This window comes from Chelonia mydas, chromosome 5 (genome assembly GCF_015237465.2).
Source record: "Chelonia mydas isolate rCheMyd1 chromosome 5, rCheMyd1.pri.v2, whole genome shotgun sequence".
NCBI lineage: Eukaryota > Metazoa > Chordata > Testudines > Cheloniidae > Chelonia > Chelonia mydas.
Genome location: NC_051245.2, coordinates 100,779,850 through 100,799,616, shown reverse-complemented (window position 1 = coordinate 100,799,616; position 19,767 = coordinate 100,779,850). Strand labels below are relative to the sequence as shown.

The following is a 19,767-nucleotide window of genomic DNA, read 5'->3' as shown; positions in this document are numbered from 1 at the left end:
TGATTGCAAGCGGACAACAGCATTCAGTCCACTGTAGGATTGGGACCTAATTGATTTTCATTTGATGTGTATTTCAGGACTCCCTCAGATTTCCAATTCTGAGTTCAAAGAAGCTCAAGAAAGAGACTTGAAGTAGGTTCGGCCTAACCTTCTACTTTTGGGAGGGAATTATGAACAGCCATTACAAAGTGCTAAGAGGCATCGCTGGAAGTTTCAGTAAACAAATGCTTGGAAACATTCCCATACAGGGTATCCACAACTCAAGATTGCAACATTGTACTGGTGAGCAAAGAAAGTAGACTTCCCAATATTTCTTGCCCAAGACAAGTGAAGAACAAGAAGCTTAATGGGGGATTTTTCGCGTTTAAGTAACTGAAGCTGTTAAACCAAAGGGCCTGGTTTCAAAAAGTTGCATAGTAGCAACTTGTTACAAATAACTAGGGAAGCATTGTGCAACTGGTCTGACTTACAAGACTGCTTTGCAAACACAGAAGTACATGCACAGGAGCTAGTCCTGCAGCTCCACAGCGCTGAGTGGGCAGGAAGGGGAGGAACACATGCTCCCTACAGGTGAGGCTGCAAACGGAGCGGGGGCTGGGCTGGCAGGGCGATACTCACCCTGCTATACCAGATGCTGAGCTGGGACGGGGCCAGCACTGCGAAGAAAGCCCTCTGGGGGTCGGTCTGGATGTGCAGCGGCTGCTCCAGGGTCTCCAGAGGGCACCGCAGCCTCTTGGGCCAGCCGCTCAGGAAATACATGGCCGGAGACTCCCCTCTTTCCGCGGGGCGACGAGGGGGCTCAGTACGCACTGGGCCGGGCCGGCACCAGCCCGGGCGACGCCGCTCAGACTCCCGGCCCGGTCCCGTCTCGCGAGCCGCGTGGGGAAGGCACCCGGGGGGCAGCGGGGAAGGCGGGCATACTAACGGCGCCAGCCGCCGGGATGGGGGAGCCGGGGACTCCGGAGCGCCTCCGGCCGCCGCCCCGGGCAGCTCAAGGGGGCACTAGGGAGGAAGGGGCTCGGGCCAGGCCGGCGGGGCTCAGGAGGGTCCCGGAAGCTGGCGGCGGGCAGGGGTCGGGTCCGGGAGCTCGGTCCTGGCCAGCGTCGCCGGGACACGGCGGTGGTTACTGCTCCGAGCGGCGGGATGGCGGGCTCTGCTGTGGCGGCGGCGGCGCCTGCTCCGACCTCCGACCTCCGCGCGCGCCAGTCGCCCCTGCGGCCGCCTCCATGGCTCTCTCCGGCGCCACGGCCTCGGGACCAGAGCCACGGCGCGTCGGCAGCTCCGCCCACTGCCGGGGAGGGGGGAGAAGAGACGAGCTCGTGGATTGGCCTGACGGCAGAACACTCCGGAAGTGACGCTGCGCGGCAGTCGTAACGCCCTCAATCTCCTCGCGTCGGCGATCGGGGGGGAGTGCGCAGGCGCACGAGAAAGGAGGGTGCTGTAGATCCGTCCCCCGCCCTGCCCCGGAGCTCGGGAAATCACCCACTGAGATTACTCAGGGGCGAGTTCCTGCGCTCGCGCCGTCCCTGCCGTTAACCGCAGCCGCTCTGGGACTAGCCTGACCCTGTCCCCATAGCAGATGCCACTGACTGTGGACCTTGGAGCGACACGTAGGCTTCCAATAGGAACGTCTCCTGCACGCGGCTTAAGGTTCCTATGGCGGGGGATGTACCTGGGGGTACCAAGTGCCCAAACCATCGTAACTCTAAGGTGAGAGAGCCCTATGCATACCAACCCTAAATCAGTTCGACTGCCCTACGCTTTGAAACCATAATCTTATGTCCAAGTGCCCCTATAGATATCCTAACCTTCGGTCCAAGTGCATTACCCATAGGAATCCTAATGCTAGCTGCAAGTACCTTACCAATAGAAACCCTAACCCTAATGCCAGTCATGCTACCCATATGATCCCTAACCGTAGGGCAAGAAACCTACCCATAGGAACCATAAACCTAACTCCATGTGCCCTACCCACAGGAACCCTAACACTAGGGTAGGGAGCCCTACCCAGGGGAACCCTAACCTTAGCTCCACGTGCCGTTCCCATAGGAGCCCTGGCCCTAGGACAGGAAGCCCTACCCACAGGAACCATAACACTAGGTCAGGGAACCCTACCCACAGGAACCCTAACCCTAGCTCCATGTACCCTTCCCACAGGAACCCTAACCCTAAGGTGTGGAGTGCTACCCACAGGAACCCTAACCCTAGCTCCATGTACCCTTCCCACAGGAACCCTAACCCTAAGGTGTGGAGCGCTACCCACAGGAATCCTAACCCCAGCTCCATGTGCCCTACCCACAGGAACCTAACCCTAGGGCAGGGAGCCTTACCCATATGAACCCTAACCATAGCTCACCATGCCTTTCCCATAGGAACCTTAGGAAGCCCTACCCATAGGAACCTTAACCTTAGGTTGGGGAGCCCTACCCACAGGAACCCTAACCCTAGCTCCAAGTGCCCTAGCCATACAAACCCTAACCCTAGTTCTAAGTGCCCTACCCATAGGAACCCTAAACCTAACTCCAACTGCGCTAAACGTAAGAACCCAATCCCTAGCACCAAGCACCTTACACATAGTAACTCTGACCTTATAGTGGAAAGCCCTACCCATGGGAATCCTAACCCTACCACAAAGTGCCCTACCCATAGCAACCCTAAACCTAACTCCACATGCCCTACTTAGATGAACCCTAATCCTAGGGTGGGGAGCCCTACCCAAGGCTCCAAGTGCCCTAGCCATACAAACCCTAAACCTAGCTCCAAGTGCTTTTGCCACAGAAACCTTTACCCTAGGGCGGGGAGCCTTACCCATAGGAACACTAATCCTAGCTCCAAGTGCCCTACGCAAAAGAATCCTAAGCCTAGCTCCAAGTTTCCTACTCATAGGATCCGTAACCCTAGGGCAGGGTGCTCTACCTATATGAACCATAACCCTAGCTGACCGTGCCAAACCCATAGGAACCCTAACCTTAGGGGTGGGAGCCCTACTCATGGTAATCGTAACCCTAGGGTGTGAAGCCTTATCCATAGGAACCCTAACCCTAGGTCCAAGTGCCCTACCAATAGAAACCATAACCCCTAGTCCGAGAAAGCATTGCCAACCATCCAGGATTGTCCTGGAGTCTCCAGAAATTAAAAATTAATCTTTAAAGGTTATGTCATGTGATGAACTCTCCAGGAATGCATCCAACCTAAATGCACAACACTACTGTAGCGTCCTGATCCTGCATTTCAGCCCAGGGCCAGTTCTGTAATATAAACCCCTTTTCTTGGAGCATCTAAGCTATCCCAGTGCTTTCTATGACCAGGGTTGGGCAGAGAGCAAAAGACTTTATGGAGCCCTCCCCAGGGAAATCTGGTTTAGCTAGGCAATGCACAGTGTGATGGGTGCTGAGCAAAACCCTGCCAGATAAAGCAGTACTAAACAAGGAAGTTAAAAAAGGGAAGAAAGCAGAGAATGGATGAAAGAAATCAGGGAGTAGCACAACTGAAGTGATGCTGTACAGTGAAAATCCTTACACACTTTTCACAAATTTCTCAATTATTGATATGGGAAGCACAAGTATTCGAATCTCACAGGGGAAAGGATTATTTTCGGAGAGAAGCTACAAGTATTATGTTAATTACAATAAGTCTTCCCAATAGGTCCTCCAGTTGCAATAAATACAGGCTTAGTTTAAATTTGACTATTTCAAAATTAACAAATCATGTTCCCTTGTTCATGCCAACCTTTATTTATATGGAAAATTTCATCTGAGTGAATTACTGTTTGTTTTTCTTTGCCATTGAAAAAAAAAAGTGAAAAGATCAAGACTATAGAGAAGCAGAGTAATAATTCCCTTACGCTATCAGGGCAATACCCATGCTAGCAAGATACAGCCAACATGGCACCCAGACACATCAGACAAGTTTCCTAAACTATTTTCCCTCTGCTGCCTGTCTGCCACAAGAATCTTATTAGCCTACAGCAACACAAAACATATCCTATAGTACATTAACTATAGCACAAGAGAGCCCTTCTAAGCATGTGGTGCATCACCACATCTAAGAAAGCAGAGCTGGATATTTGGGTCTTCATAAGACAATACTTTAACGTATTATACAAGGATCTCAAGGCACTTTACCAACACGTGGTGCAATGCTGGTAAACTAAGAGCAGTAAGTAGCTGATAGTAAAATTGCATTTGAGTTTTGTTTACAGCAAACATTTATAAACTGACCAGCAGATGCCTGTTGGTCCACAAAGCATTAGCTGGTCTTATCATACGGATTTTTCCTCTGTATTTCCACATGTTAAATTGCAATAAATGACAAGTAAAATACATATAAAATACTTTCCTAATATTACCTTTCCTTGTAAGAAATTTCTATAGTTACCCACAGGGACATTGTGATGGACTGGGAGGGGAGGGGATCTGTTGAACACAAAGGAGTTTTTAAAGTTTTTTTAAGAATCTCTGTGTTAGAACATAGTTGAAACTATGATAAAGTTTGAAACCACCTATATTATAGAAACAAAATATCAAGGAGGAGACAGCTATTTCCTACACTAGGTACTCCTGGGGGAATTCTGCATTACTGTGTGTGTGCATAATTAATGAGCCATGCATATTTTTAATTTTTTGCACAGAAAAAAGTTTCTGCTGAAATGTTGCTGCAGTTCCTCCTTTTGCCCACCAAAGGGCGCTGTGGCAATAAAACAAGGCAGCAGCTCCGGGCCAGCTAGGGAAGAGAAAGAGCCTGCCATCTTCGCAGTGCCTGTCAGGCCTGGTTGGAAGACAGACAATATGGGGTGCCGGGGTGGGGCGGGGGAGTGTCAGACAGGGGCTCATAAGGGCTAGTGGGGTGGACAGACGGGCTCATAAGGGCTAGTGGGGGAGGACAGACTAGGGCAGAGCTGAATGGGAGTGGAGGCACAGGGCCACAGGTAGGAGAGAGGTGCAGGGACAGAGGGTGGCTGGGTGGGGGCACAGAGCCACATAGGGACAGGGGGTGGGGGTGCAGGGGGATGTGGGGGAGTGGGTGTCTGAGTGAGGGTGGAGGAATACATGGGGACGGGGCAGATGTGCCTGACTGAATGGGAGAAGCGAGGGTTTAGCCAGGGTCTGCATGGGGGAAGCTCCCTAACAATCCCTCCCCTCCCCCCCCCAAAAAACCTGTTCCATACTTTTCCCACCCATACCCAAAAACCCTCCAAGTTCATATCCAGGCTCCTTCCCGGCAGTTTACTTCCCTCTCTGTCAGTTCCTCTGTTACTCCTGACTCCCCCAAGCCTTTACACTGCTTCTGAGAGGTGTGGAAAATATGCTTCTGTATTGTACTTTTAATTAATTACTCCTCAGAGTGCTGTATTAATATACCTAGTAAGGAATCTATTTGTCAAAAAACATTTCCTGAATCTTTGTTGTTGTCTGTATTGTTACAGACATACTTGCTAGCAGGTATTTTGAACTAAATGACCAAAAATAATTTAAACTGGTGTGATTATATTGTGTTATTTTGACAAATAAAATATACAGAATTTTGCAAAATTTTAAAATATGGTGCGCAGAATTTAAAATTTTTTTGCGCAGATTTCCCCCAAGAGTAACTAGGTTCCAGCAGAGTAAACCTGAGAACGTCTTCCTGCCAGATTCCTTGCCCTCAAAATGTGGAAGTTCAATCCCACCCGTACAAAGATCTTTCCTTACAACTACCCAGCCATGACTTCCTTCTCTTTTATAGGTACAACCCTAAAGTAGTTGGGCGGCTACTGCTTGAGGTACCTCCCTTCCCCCTTATCATGCAATAGATAGCACACCTACTCAAAATTAGTGAATTTTAGACTAATACCCTGTGTCTGAGGTAGGTAGGTATTCACCTTGTTTTTCAGAGGAGGAAAATAAATTAGATTTTGTTAGAAGAAGGAGCAGGTTGACCCAGAGGCAGATTTGAGTATAGGCTTCTTTATTGCGATACTTGTTCCCCTCGACCCACTTGTCGAGCAAGCACTGAATTAGTTACAGCACACTCTTTTTATCTGAGTTAGTATGTAAAGGCCTACATCCGCTACAATACCCCAAAAACCCTTATTAATAAAAACTCCTATACTATGATCATACCCACCCCTCTTGACTGATTACAACATTATGCATATTATACACACATCTTTACCTTGAAAATACATTTCTTTACAGTAATTTGTTGCTACAAGTTCCCTCAATCAGCAGTTCTCAGGGGAGGGAGGGAGAGGCCATGAGCAGTTCTCAGGGGAGGAGGAAGGGTCCATGACCCAGGGCTCTGTTATGTAGCTGGGAAAAAAGGGAGGAGGAGATAGCACTTCTTTTACACAAAGGGTATTCTTTAGACAACTAAATTTCTCATGCAGCTGCAATGCTTATCAATTCTCAACAAGCAACAGGGAAGAGAAAAAGATGGCAACTTATTTATGAAACAAAGAAACACTGCTTGCCTGTGCCTCATTCCCTAATGCCATGTCAGCACACCAGCAACTTCCCAGGTCTTTACTTAACTCTAACATCTCCCAACACTCCCCCACTCTCTTCAAAGAAGGATCCAGGTGCCCTTCCTTCTCATTCACTGAATGGCAGGGCATTCAGGCTGGAAGCCCTGGCTCCAGTTAGCCCAATACCTTGATCCACTGATCATGCTACCAGGAGAGAGAGAAGGCGGGTCATAAAAAGGGGTAAGCCGCTGAATTTACAAACATGGCCTTTGGGGAGAGGCTAAGGCAGCACATAATTGCAAACACCCCATGAATATAATTAATAATACAATTAATAGGAGTAACATCCCTACAACATGAGTAATATGACCAAGAAGCAAATGAGTGTCCATTAGGCCTGTTCGAAGGGCAGAGGCTACATCAGTCCAAGTACAATCAGCAGGCAGTTCAGTAGCCAGTTGGAACACATTCATTCCTCGAAGGGCCTGGGCTTCCAAGTCTTGAGTCCAATATCCCAGCCACCACCAGAAACACTGCTTCTTCTTCTTCTCTGAAATCCTGTAACACCATTCTGGAGTGTATATTTTAAATGTGTCCAGTTGTTGGCAGTTGCAGCAAGCTGTCCTTAAAGTGTTCATGTGCTCTTGTCCATATCATGAGTTCATTGAATATTTACAGAGAAACGGGGTATTGTCCAAACCAGCTCGACCATTTGGTATGGAATCGGGTAATGCACTGGTTTGATTGTCCACAGCAATGAGTTCCACAGATCCATTTATGCACCAAAGTCCCAATGGCAGCATGTAGATGTGTGTAATTGTGTCAGATACTGGTACACTTGTACTCCCAAGTGTTATATTACAGAATTGTGCACACTCCTAGCAGAACACTTTATACCCCATATACATTACACCCAATTGTCCACCCCAGCACAGGCCATTGAGTCTGCTCCTTTATAGCCATCAGGGAGGCGCATATTTAAGTAATTAATTGTCCAAAAAAATATTTAACTGAATTATAGTTTATTTTACTTTTCCTATTTATTTTTCCAGTGGTTCCCAGTGAGCTTCTTTCTTTTTTTATTATTCCGATAGGGCTCATGGGGACCACTTTAGTTGACGTCTCATTTCAAGGTACCACTGCAATTACCACCCAGGTGCTAGCCCTCCTAGTGAGCATTTTGCATTCCCATACACACTTTTTCCCTCACAGATTCTATATACCCAACCCTGTGGTTCCTACTGCCCACAGATTCGTTTTGCAGCGACAATTTCATGTGTATTCCCTCACCCACCAATTAAATTGTTGCTTCAACCCTTCTGTGTATGTGCTGCAGTTGAGGTGTACCCAGTGCATCCCCCATTCTCTGGGGTGTACCACCCATTCATGTAATAGACTCAAAGGACACACTGACAAGCTCTGGTTGCACCTGCTCCCACACGTTCGCCCACAAGGAAGTATTTCCAGCTCCAGGCTGCGGCCAGCTCATATCAGGATCCTTCCAGCTTGGCATCCATATTACCTGTAGGGTTACATTTTGCAAAGCGGTTAAATTGTCATATTCCCAGCATCCTAGGGGAGACTTCATGCCCAGTCTGGTACGTACATAGCTACAAGCCTAAGGATTGTCCTCTATGGAGGTACCATTATGATTACACATGGTAACACCACATCCCAGTTGTGGTACCCCATAACCCAAACACCCCAGGAGGCCAGAGAGTTATATTTTTGGGCCCTTTGTTATAAACATGTCTGGATGACTGTTTTTCCCACTGTCATTGATCGTGACATATCCTAAGGAATACCATGCAATATTTCCTGATAAATTTGATATTCTCCACTGGGTTAGGACCCCTCCCCCTTCCAATCAGTATACCACATACTGAAATTGCCAAATTCCCGTGGGGGGATTAGTAGTACAGTTTTCCACAGGTTAATCCTTAAAGTTCTCATCTGCTTCATTTCCACCACTTGGGGGTGTAATAGTCCACGTGTTTCCTCCCTTTGCCACTTCATCTTGCAGGATTTGAGCAGGTTATGCTCTAATAAATTTGTTAGTCTCGAGGGTGCCACAAATACTCCTGTTCTTTTTGCGGATACAGACTAACACGGCTGCTACTCTGAAACCAATAGTAACAACTGTGATTAGCAACAACTGTTGTTCCATTCCAGGCCAGGGAATCCTTGGTTTCCCCTTTGTAGGTCCACCTGAAATATGCATGTATCAATTTATACGTTTTCCTTTTTAACCCCTGTTTTGTGCCTTTTTATTTGCACTTGATTTTCCAACTTGGATAAACTGCCCTACCTAGGTAAGTCACACCATGCATTGATCTTTGATTTTATATGTGTTAACCTCCTTGTACAATATTCACTAAAATAAAGGTAATAAGACAAACAACTCACAACACAATCTTCATCACGACAGTAGACCCACAGTGTTCTGGGTTGTTCTTCCACTGGTGCCAGCTTGCCCACTGTATCTGAAAAACAAAATAAACATTTCCCAGACCCTTGGTGGGGACAGATAATTGCTTAAAAATACCTTTTCCTGCTGACTGCAGGAAAAAACAGAAGAATTACCTTAATTCTTTTCTTGTTTTATAGGCAGGCTAGGGAATTATTTTACTGTTCATTTATGAAGTGGTATATATCAGTTTCCCCTCTTATTTTTAGGCTTGACTTGTTTCCCTTTCCTGCAGGGCCATAATCTGAGTCCTCTTGCTTACAAATAGCTTGTTTGCTGACCAGGTAAATTTATTATTTGCAGCTCCTTTGTGCTGCCATTTATAGGCAATTCTCTTCTTCCCCTCTTAGCTAGGTAATTTGCATTTACACAGACGTTTTCTGGCTTGCTTTTGGATTCAAAACTATTAGCAGCTCAAAGACACTGTTTTAAAAGGGACACAATTAACTTCCATCAGAGTTCTGATTACTTTTAACTTTTGCTTTTAAAACACAACCATTTGAAAGAGAAAACACAACCTATTGGGGCTCCTTTTGGAGCTCCAATAGGATTTTAATTATGTAGCATGTTTCGTTTGCATTTTTTTTTTACCCCTTCTACAATATACACTGCACATGCTTTGGGAAAATGCACACCGTCTTCATAGTTCAACTCTACAACATTATATTAGCCACATTAACTTTCACACAAGGTGTAACTGCCTCCCTCATGCCCAGTTCTCATGCATCTGCACCAAAGTGACAGTCCGATTACCCAGAGCCACTCCAAGGCTCAGTGTTTCTGACATTCTTTGTACATTTTACCCCTGCCTCTCCTTCACAGGTACACTGTTTTTTTAATTTTTTGTTCCCCTTCTGCAGTTTTTAGCTGTTATTTTTTTTTTTCATAATAAAAAGGATTCAGAATCTCTTCCCATTCTCCCAGTTCTGGCTGTCCTTATTTAAAAAGATATTAAACTTTATAAAAAACATGGAAGTACCCAAAGGGTTAAATGCTAAATACCAAAGCCACATCACACTAGCTGCCTGTGTCTAGCACAAGGGTCTGTCACTGTTGCAACTCTGAATGACAGATTCAAATGGAATTTTAGTGGAATTGGTTTCTTTTTATTTAAAAAATAAAACCAAACCAATTTATTTTAAACCTACAAACAGGATTTTACAAACCATGAGTGCTGGTTTAGGGTCTTAAAACATTACATAATTACTCAAAAAAAAATTTGCAAAAAATTGACACAAAAATTCTTCTCCTCCCCCCCCCGTAAGACAATATTTCTATGTCTTATCCCATCTGGAAAGCGTGAAGTGCCTATTAACAGCAGATTGGCTAACTCACATTCCCATTCAGTAATACCTAGGGAAGACTGATATGCTTAGTCTATTAGCACAGCTGTACTGTTCACATCGTGCTCTGCTGGCCCATATACTGATCAGCACAGGCAGCTGTGTTAACACATTCATTAATTCTTTGATTACATATTTATACTGGGGTTTTTTTGAGTTATTTCTTTCAAAATGTTTTGTCAGGAAAACATCACTTCTTTCCAAGGCTGCCTTGGGACAAAACAAAGAATGTAATAGTACAAATCCACTTTATTACAAAGAGCCATACAATCAAATGAAAAAAAATATAAAATCATACATAGTTCAAACAGTTTCTAGCTACTTATATGATACAAGTTGGAGCCTTGAATGGCTAGAGAAGAACTTTTTACACAGCGAGAGAAAGAGCTTCAAGAAAATACAGTTTTTATGACACCATTCGCATGCAAAGCATAAAGGGACAAACTTAATAAGGTAAAGAAAATAGCCTATGTTGTGAAGTAAGATTTAAAAAGGTGATGTGACTCAAGATAGCTTGTAGCTCAGCTATATAGATAAAATACTGTTATGTAACTGCTAACATGGGAGGCATCAATGGATTGAATGAAATAGGGAATGGGAGACTTCCACCTCCAGGGGTGAAATCCAGACCCTATTGGAGTCACTGGCAAAACTCTCATTGTTTACAAGGGGCCAGAATTTTACCCCATGTCTTCAGTCCATGAGCAAAAATCACTACTGAGTTGATGGCTGAGCAGGTGTCTGTGAAATTGGGGTGGGGGGGGGAGTCTCATTTCAGTTCCTTGGGGCGTAGGTGGCCACATCACTAAAAGAACTCACTATCATTATGGATACTTTGTGGTAGCCTTAGCCAAGAGATCCAGGAATCAGTGAGTACAGTGAATGAACTGTCCTAGCATGCACATATAGGAGAGGGTTTGAAGCATACTGATGGGACAAGTATGCAGGTTTACATTGTTGTTCTGTAGATAACTGAAGACAGTAATTTTCTAAGGCAGTGTCAAGCTAGCATTTTTCCTCAGCACTAAATCCATGAAAAAGTAGAATAAAGCACCCAGGCTGCCTTTGTCTATTTGCAAATGATCTATTTAAGGCTTTAGGTATTTCCCAATTGCTGGAACAATTGCTGGAATGCAGAAGTCATTTCCTATGTGGCCAGTTATAAAAATTCATTCTCATCCCCCAGCCACCATTGATTAAAGTGTTACTTGTCCCTGAAGATAACATCAGAAGATGACAAGTTGTTACCTGTATGGATGTTCTTCAGTAAAAAGCAACGCTTTTTATTTGCCATGTTCATCTGTGGGTTACTCTTCTTCTAGTGTACTCACTGATGAAGCAAAATGTGTTTGATAATGAGGCTGAGAGGCAATAGCACAAGGTTAGGGGCCAAAAACTCCTTAGTTCTGATTCTAGATCATAAAATGACTTGTGTGGCCTTTGGCAAACACTTAACTATCTGCTTCACAGGGGTGCAACGCAGATAAATTAGTTAATGAGCCTGACCTTACATTCCTCAAAACACCTGTTTATTTCAATTGAAGTTTTGAGCAAATAAAAGATACAGGATCAGGTGAAACTTTTTACAGAGTGCTGTAAATGTACGGAGTATTATATACATATAACATTTATATTCTCACGTGTATCAGCATAATCACTATTTTCTAATCAGAGAGGAAGTTATCATTGTAATTTATGTAATCAGTTATCATTGTGTGTGTAGACACACACATACACAATAAGCAGAGGACTGGGCAAGTGGTCTAGGTTGTGCAAAGTCCAGTCAAAAGACAGCAGATACAACATTAGTCTGTCCTTTTGGAGAGAGGTTTGAAGTTCAGATGTAAACACTGGGTGGAGCCATAGAACTTGATTTTCTGGAGACAGAAAATGAAAATAGAACTCGCTGATACTGTGATGCTAAAGAGAAGAGCTATCTGAACTTCTGTTTTGAGATACCCGCTACACTCCAATAGTCACAATTTGTGTTAATCACTAAACCATGCCAAGTTTCTGACAGTTCCTTGACAGAGTTAAACAAATATTCTCCAGCACATAATCAGGGCAGTTTGCCGTCTGGAATATGATTTCAATATAAGAGAGAAAAAACATTTCAAATCTTGCTTGTACCAAACCCAGAAATCTGTTTATTGGGAAGGACTCTGGATAAAGATATAGCAAAACAGAAAATATATATATATATACACACACATACATACACACACACACTTCTTGTATTTTTGCTAAGAAATGTGTTATGTATCAATAGACTACAGAGCACAGATTTTACTTTAGGACTTGTTTACTCCAATTACAAAACTAACAGGCCAACTGATGTAAGATAAGGACTTGCTCAAACAGAAATGGTTCTCACAGTTGATCTTTTTTTGGTAACATATAAATGTTTCACATCTGTTTCATGTGGTCCTAAAAAATACAGCAATGGGACCATTAAAAGTTCCTAAGAAATTAGATTTTGAAATTAATCTTATTTCAAAATTATTCCTATGTATTGCTCCCATTCCTTTTATATGTCAACTTTATATGTCAAAAAAAAAGATGATTAAAAGATTCAGTATGAGAGACAATTTAGCTGTCTAACATAAGGTATCTTCAGCAAAGGTTTAACTCATATAGGCCCAAGTTAAAAAAAAAACGTGCTTTAATTTTAAGTGCCTCCTTAAGTTTTGTTGACTTCATTTTTTTGAAGTGTTTAGCTGAATAGGAATGGGATTATTATGAACATGCTTAAAATTAAGCATATGTGTAAATGCTTTGTTGAATTAGGGTTACCATACAGACTCTTCAAGCACTTATTTAGGGTTAATCACTGATTATTTTTTCTAATAAATGGCAACTCAATACTTCCTTAATGATTAGAGATTAGAGATTAGCCTCCTTTGCTGATTATTAAACCTTGAGGTTCAAATTCTGTTCTTGATTATGTCCAGACAACCACATTAAAGCAAGAGGAGTCTCATCTGTGAACAACAGAATCTGGCCCTTATTTGCCATAGATTTTAGGATTAGGTTGTGTTTTGATCGTTTTGTGCATTTGTTTCTGAATCTGTCATCATGGTGTTTATCATCTTGAAAGAGCCTGTAGCCAAGTTTAAGAGAGTCTCCATCAAGTCTCCGTCTTGCATTTGAAGTAAATGTCAGACACGTCACACAAGGCTCTCAAACTTTGCAGCATAGAGACAAGCTTACAGTCAACCATGTGTCGAGGTTGCTCTCAGCTCCAGACAAGTTTGCTAGAATGAGAAGCAACAAACTCAGAAGCGTAACTGTGGTTTGGTCTGACATGAGTAATTAACATATGAAGGGAGGCCTCATTTCTTAGAGGACAGAATTAGGGAGATAAACAGATTATAGTAAATAGGTCAGTAGGCTAAAAGACAGACTGACTATCTGAGTCAGCTAAGATAGAGGTAGAACACCCAGGGAATGAGGAGTACTTGTGGCACCGAAAGCTTATGCTCAAATAAATTTGTTAGTCTCTAAGGTGCCACAAGTACTCCTTGTTCTTTTTGCTGATACAGACTAACACGATTACCACTCTGAAACCCAGGGAACTGTTTGCTAACAGTGAACAAGATAAGTTAGGAATGTAAAGAGGAGATGGAGTATGGGCAATGCTTGGGCAGAGCATGCTGCACAGGTATTGGTTCCTGCAAAGTAACCAAGCCAATCGAAAAATGTGTGATGTAGTGTATAGTAAATGCAACAAGATGTGTAAATGTATATGAATGGAGAGGGTTTCTGTGTAACTTTGGATGCGTGGTACGCCCTATACCCATCCCCAGGGCAGTCCTTATCCACATGCAAAGTACGCAGCTGTGTAGGGCACCAGGAAATTTGGGGCACCACATTTCCTGATGCCCTGCCCAGCTGCGTGCTGCTCCAGCCCCTACTCTGCCTCTTCCCCATGGCCCCTGCCCCTGCTCCTGCTCTGCCCCAGCCCCACCCCCACCCCTTCCTCAAGCCCCTGCCCCACCCCAGCCCTACCTCTTCCCACCCCTGCTCTGCCACAGCCCTGCCCCTACTCCACCCCTTCCCCAATTCCCCACCCCTGATCTGCCCCGCCTCTTCCTGCCCCTGCCCCGCCCCCACTCCCTTGAGGATTGCTGCAGGAGTTGGGCCTGCACTCACCCCATGGTAAGTGGAGCCACCTGGCCCCAGCCTGCTCCACTCCCCTGGCTCCCAGCCGTACTGCCAGTGAGTGCTGGGGGATGGTTCTCCCTGCCCCCCAAGACTGGGAGCCAGGGGAGCAGAGCAGAGCAGGCTGGGGCAGGGTTACCCCCCTGCACCCCCCCCGGAGGCCTGGGGCCAGCCTCCCTAAGCAGAGGCCTGGGGGGCTGCGTAGGGCACCAAAATGGCTAGGGACAGCCCTGCCCATCCCGTACACTTAAGTATGATCAACTCAGTGTATCTTTACTGTATGCCAAGTAAAAGAACCTGAGTGACAAAATCTGGAGTCCAACTGAGTTTTTTGGATCTCAGAAACCTGGATGAAGTGTTCTCCCAGAACTGAACAAGTTGTTCCGGATAAGCCAAGTGGAAAAGGACTCAGAAGAAATCCCAACAAGAGGTCTTTTCAACTCATTTAGAAGTCTCAATGTATCAGTTAGAAAACCTTGAAAAGGATTACAGCAATTGTCCTAGAACTACTGAACAACAAATAGTAAATACTTTGCATTTACATGGCTCGTTTCATCTGAGGATCTCTGAACATTTTACATATACACCAAGGTACTCAAATTCAAACCTCTTCTCATACATACAGTTTCATATAAGTTACAGGACCCTAGTCCCCCACTCAGGGTGAATAAACATCAATTTAAATAAATAAATATCAGCTATTTTATTTAAATACGATTTTTTTAATTTAAATCGGATTTTGAGGGAAAAAACCCTATCTAAAGAGTTTTAATTAAGATACATTATAGCTCAAAGATATCTCATAATGGAATAGGGATTATAAATTCTAATTCTATAGTATGAGACATTAGTGATATAATGTTTAAGAAAAGTTTTGTAAATGAGTTCCAATAGTTCATGGATTAGGGACCCAATCTTATGGGGTTCCAGGGGCTTCTGTATAGATTTAGGTTAGTCTTTCTATCTACCCAATGGGACTCAGTTATCAGTCTAGAAGATACCATCAACGTGGCTTAGTTTTGCAGTTCTCCAACTGTGGATTTGTGTTTCTAGAGAGAACATGCTTGTTAACAGCAAAAATGTTTTTAAATAAATAAACATAGAGGTGAGAAATAACAGACCTCAACCCTATTGTCCATCTGCAAATTTGTGTACACAGAGTCAATCCCTTACCTCTTTCTAAAAGTGCAAAGTTTCAAAAAGTTCAGTGAATAGAGGATTGTCGGGGGTGGAATAGATCCGGACAAGGAGAAGAAGTCTGGAGATAAATGTGAGAAGGGAGGGGGACAGGCAGTAGAAACAAAAGTGGAACTGTTTGAGCAGCATATTCCAGAAGTCTTCAGGTCTTTGAGTGTAGCATTCATTGATTTGAGATCTACCATACCATTCTCTCACTAGGAGGGAAAACCATTAATGGCAGCAGGCCATAAAAAAGACCCAGTCTGGGAATATTTTAATGAAGTTCCTCTACCTGTGGGTAAGACAAGCATGTGTGCAAAATGCAAACAGTGCAAAAAAAAAAAAATGCAAGGCCTGGTTGCCCAAATGAAACATCATGAGACGTGTTCCCTCTCAGGAGCAAGCTGCGTCAAATATGATGAAAGGAATGTGTCTGAACATGCAGGATCTTCAGGTCGGTAAACTTTATTTCATACTTCTTTCTTAAGGACTGCCTGTCTTTCTGGAATATTCTTGAATTCTCATGTTTGAGCAAAAAATATAGTTGTACTTCATAGTACTATAATTTTAGATGCAGTTGTGAAAAAATAAATAGCGGAAATAGGCCTTTTACAATTTCACTTTTAAAGTAGTACTGAGTGTCAGTGAATGCAATGAGTAATACTAAATGAGCAGTATGGTAATAATTAAATAACTGCATTGATTTGTTTTGTTTAGGAGAATCCATCCTCAACATACAGGATTCGGAAGACTATCCACCTTCAAGATCACCATCATTTTCTATAGTTTCAGAGTTATCTGCCAATGACAGTGTTTCAGTCACATCATGTATGTCACATATACTGTGGTTATCACCTGTAGAAAAAAGAAAAAATATTCATCATCCAGAAACAACCATAGATAAGTTTGTTATAAGAACCAGCATATTACAAAACGAGGTAATTGATGAAAGAATTGTCCTGTTTGTTTATGCAACAAACTCTCCTTTCCGTATGATTGAGAACCCACACTTCATTAACATGGTTCAGTCGTTAAGACCAGGATACAGTTCACCCAACAGAACAGATGTCGCAGGCAAATTGCTGGATAAAGTGTATGAAAGAGAAATTGAGCAGTGTGCAAAAGGTCTAGAGGGTAAAATTGTTAACCCGAGTCTTGATGGGGAGAGCAATGTCCACAGTGATCCTGTTGTATGTGCTTGTGTGACAACAGAAGAAGGGAATGTCTTCCTTACAGAAACAATTGATACATCAGGAAAATGCACAGACAGCAGAATACTTACAAGAAATAGCAGTAAAAGCCATAACAAACTGAAAAAAAATTCAAACGTTTAGTATGCAGCTTGGTCACAGACAATGCTGCAAATGTATTCAAGACGAGAAGAAATTTAGAAGAAAGTGAAGAGTCACAAGCTAACATACAGTTGCAGTGCTCATTTGATGCACCTCCTAACCAAAGACTTCAGTGTTCCAGAAATAAAGGCTAATGTTGCTGAAATTTCAAAATACTTCCATAACAACCACTTTGCAGCAGCTGCTCTGAAAAAAGGGAACCAAGCTAACACTCCCACAAGATGTGCGATGGAACTCAGTAGTGGACGGTTTTGAGCACAATATCAAGAACTGGCCTAATCTGATGACAGTTTGTGAACAAAACCATGAAAAAAATAGATGCCCCTGTCACAGCCAAAGTTCTCAACATTGGGCTTAAGAGAAATGTTGAACACATGCTGAGTACCCTGAAGCCTAGTTCTGCAGCCTTGAACAAAATGCAGGGAAATAGCTGTTTTATTGCTGACACTGTTGAAATCTGGAAGGAACTCAGTGAGATCTTAAAAAGAGAAATATGCAATGACAGAGTTAAATTACAAGCATTAAAAAACTGAATGGGACAAGCACTGTCACCAGCTCATTTTCTTACAATGATTCTCAATACTCGGTACCAGGGTCAAATCTTAACTGCTGAAGAAGAGGAGTGGACTATGACATGGACATCCAGCAATCATCCCTCCATAATGCCAACTATAAACTTCAGAGCTAAGGGTGAACCATTCAAGAAATATATGTTTGCGGATGATGTTTTAAAGAAAGTCACAATGAACTGGTGGAGGTCACTTAAGCACTTGGATTCAGAGACTGTTGAAGTGACAATCTCACTTTTAACAGCAGTAGCTTCTTGTGCTGGTGTAGAAAGAATATTTTCTTCCTTTGGGCTAATTCATTCCAAACTGAGAAATCGTTTGGGACCTGAAAAAGCAGGAAAGCTTGTTTCTCTTTTCCAGATTATGAAAACAGGAAAATGAAGGTGAAGACGACTGAGTTAGCTGCAGAAGCCAATATTTTAAGTTTCTCATGTTGACCTGGCTGACATAGTTGATTTCTGTTGTTGTTTTTTTAAATATTTCATTTAACTATTTTAGTTAACAATTTTACAAAATGTGAATGTTTAACTAAATTCAAAAATTCATGTTTGTTTTGTTAAGATATGTTTGCTGTTGAAGAAAAAGATCAGAATACATAACGTTGCTTTAGTTAAATAAAACAATTTAATGTTTGTCTGTTGATGTTCTCCTCCTAATACAGCATGGCAAGAAAATCCACCAAATATTAATGATTAACCTGTTGAATTGGAGATAGTTCACCTCCCAATGACTTAATAAATATCTGCTTCAAATACCTTTGGTAAATGAAATAACCAAACAAGCATTCATTTTCTGACATAACTGTAAAACTAATCTGAAAAGTTTTCAAAAAAACCAATCACTTTAAAAATGTATAATGTTTACCATCTAAAAATGAAACCTACATCTCTGAATTGTGAAGAATATGTATTAAGGTTATAACAACCGATAAGAACGCACTTTTATATAGAAATCCATGATTAAATAGTCTTCCTGAGTAGTGATTTAAAATCAATTTGATTTAAATCAAATCCACCCTACCTCCACTTAAGTCCCCTGCTGCTCTCACACAATTGAGATCACAGGGCCAAATTTTGCTTGTCTGAATGTGAAATATCAGATATTTAGATGAAGTTACAGTGGTGTAATCTAGAGCAAATAAGAGGAAAAATGTGTCCCATTGTTGGTTTTTGTTTTGTTATTTATCGTATCATATTGCAATGCATCCACTCCTATAATGGGTCAGGAGGCACATCAGAAAACCTTGTAAGAGTCCCATATAATCTCAAGTCTAATGGGTAGCCAGCAAGGCTGCCAGTTAGTGTCAATCATGGTAATGTTTATGACGCAGGCACTTGTTCACTAGGAACTTATTTCAGTCCAAACATCAGATGGACAGCTTGTGTCAGAGGTTCCCTGAGAGGAGCAGAGAGAGTACTTCAGAAGAGGAAAAAAGTAAAAACACCAAGAGTAAAAGGCAGCCATTTCAGGAACTCCTCCAATTGGTAAGGACAGCACACATCACATAAAACCAGCCCACAGCATTAAACTAAGTAGGAAAATCCAACAATTTTCCTACAGTTTGTTGCTCAAACTCCAGATTTCAAGGGCAAATAATTTCTCTTCCTTGTTTGAACATCCTTTTATCCCATCAGCTATGTCCAAACACTAGACAGAACGACAATAACTTCCTCAGAGGCAGGTGTGACGGGTTGGACCCCTTGGGAAGTCATCGGATGTGCTAAGATACCACCGAGTCTATCTGTTCTGCCAGCATTGGCCCCCTTTAACCTGTCTTGCTGAGCCAGGCTCTTAAAACCTCCTAACACACACACAGGCAGGGCCACACCCAGCTGCAGATCAGTGTTGGGAAGACTCAGCTAAAGGGACTTGCTCCAGAACTCAGATGTCCACCTCCCTTGGAGTGCAGACCCAAAGATATAATATATTCGCCTCTTCCCTCAATGTGGAAGAGGGTATGCACAATTTCCTCCCCCCATTAGAAATCACACAAAATGGCTTGTACTGTAAACCAGAAATATAAATCTATAATAGGTGTATTTTAAATAGTTGAGGTAGCAGACAGAACAAGGCAGATTACTAAGGGCTTGGTTACACTTGCGAGTTAAGAGTGCATTAAAGCAGCCCCGGGCACCCTCCCCCATGACACGTCAACACTGGCAAGGCACGTAGAGCGCACCGACTCCACGGCTACAGCCCTACTGGTACTCCACCGCGGCAAGTGGAATAACGTTTGATGCGACCCTGCTGG

At 43.1% G+C, this 19,767-nt stretch overlaps 1 protein-coding gene across 4 annotated transcripts in view; it reads right to left on the bottom strand.

Moving 5' to 3' along the window:
• RIC1 (RIC1 homolog, RAB6A GEF complex partner 1) overlaps window positions 1-1,305 on the bottom strand; it is a 79,759-nt gene extending 78,454 nt beyond the window's left edge. Inside the window, exon 1 of one of the 4 annotated variants that reach the window (XM_037901895.2) lies at window positions 619-1,305. In XM_037901895.2, coding sequence (XP_037757823.1) covers window positions 619-759 — 141 coding nt within the window. In that variant the 5' untranslated portion in view covers window positions 760-1,305. The remainder of the gene's footprint in view (window positions 1-618) is intronic. The other 3 variants (XM_037901896.2, XM_037901897.1, XM_043546224.1) reach the window with 3 other exon arrangements.
• Window positions 1,306-19,767: the final 18,462 nt, after the last annotated feature.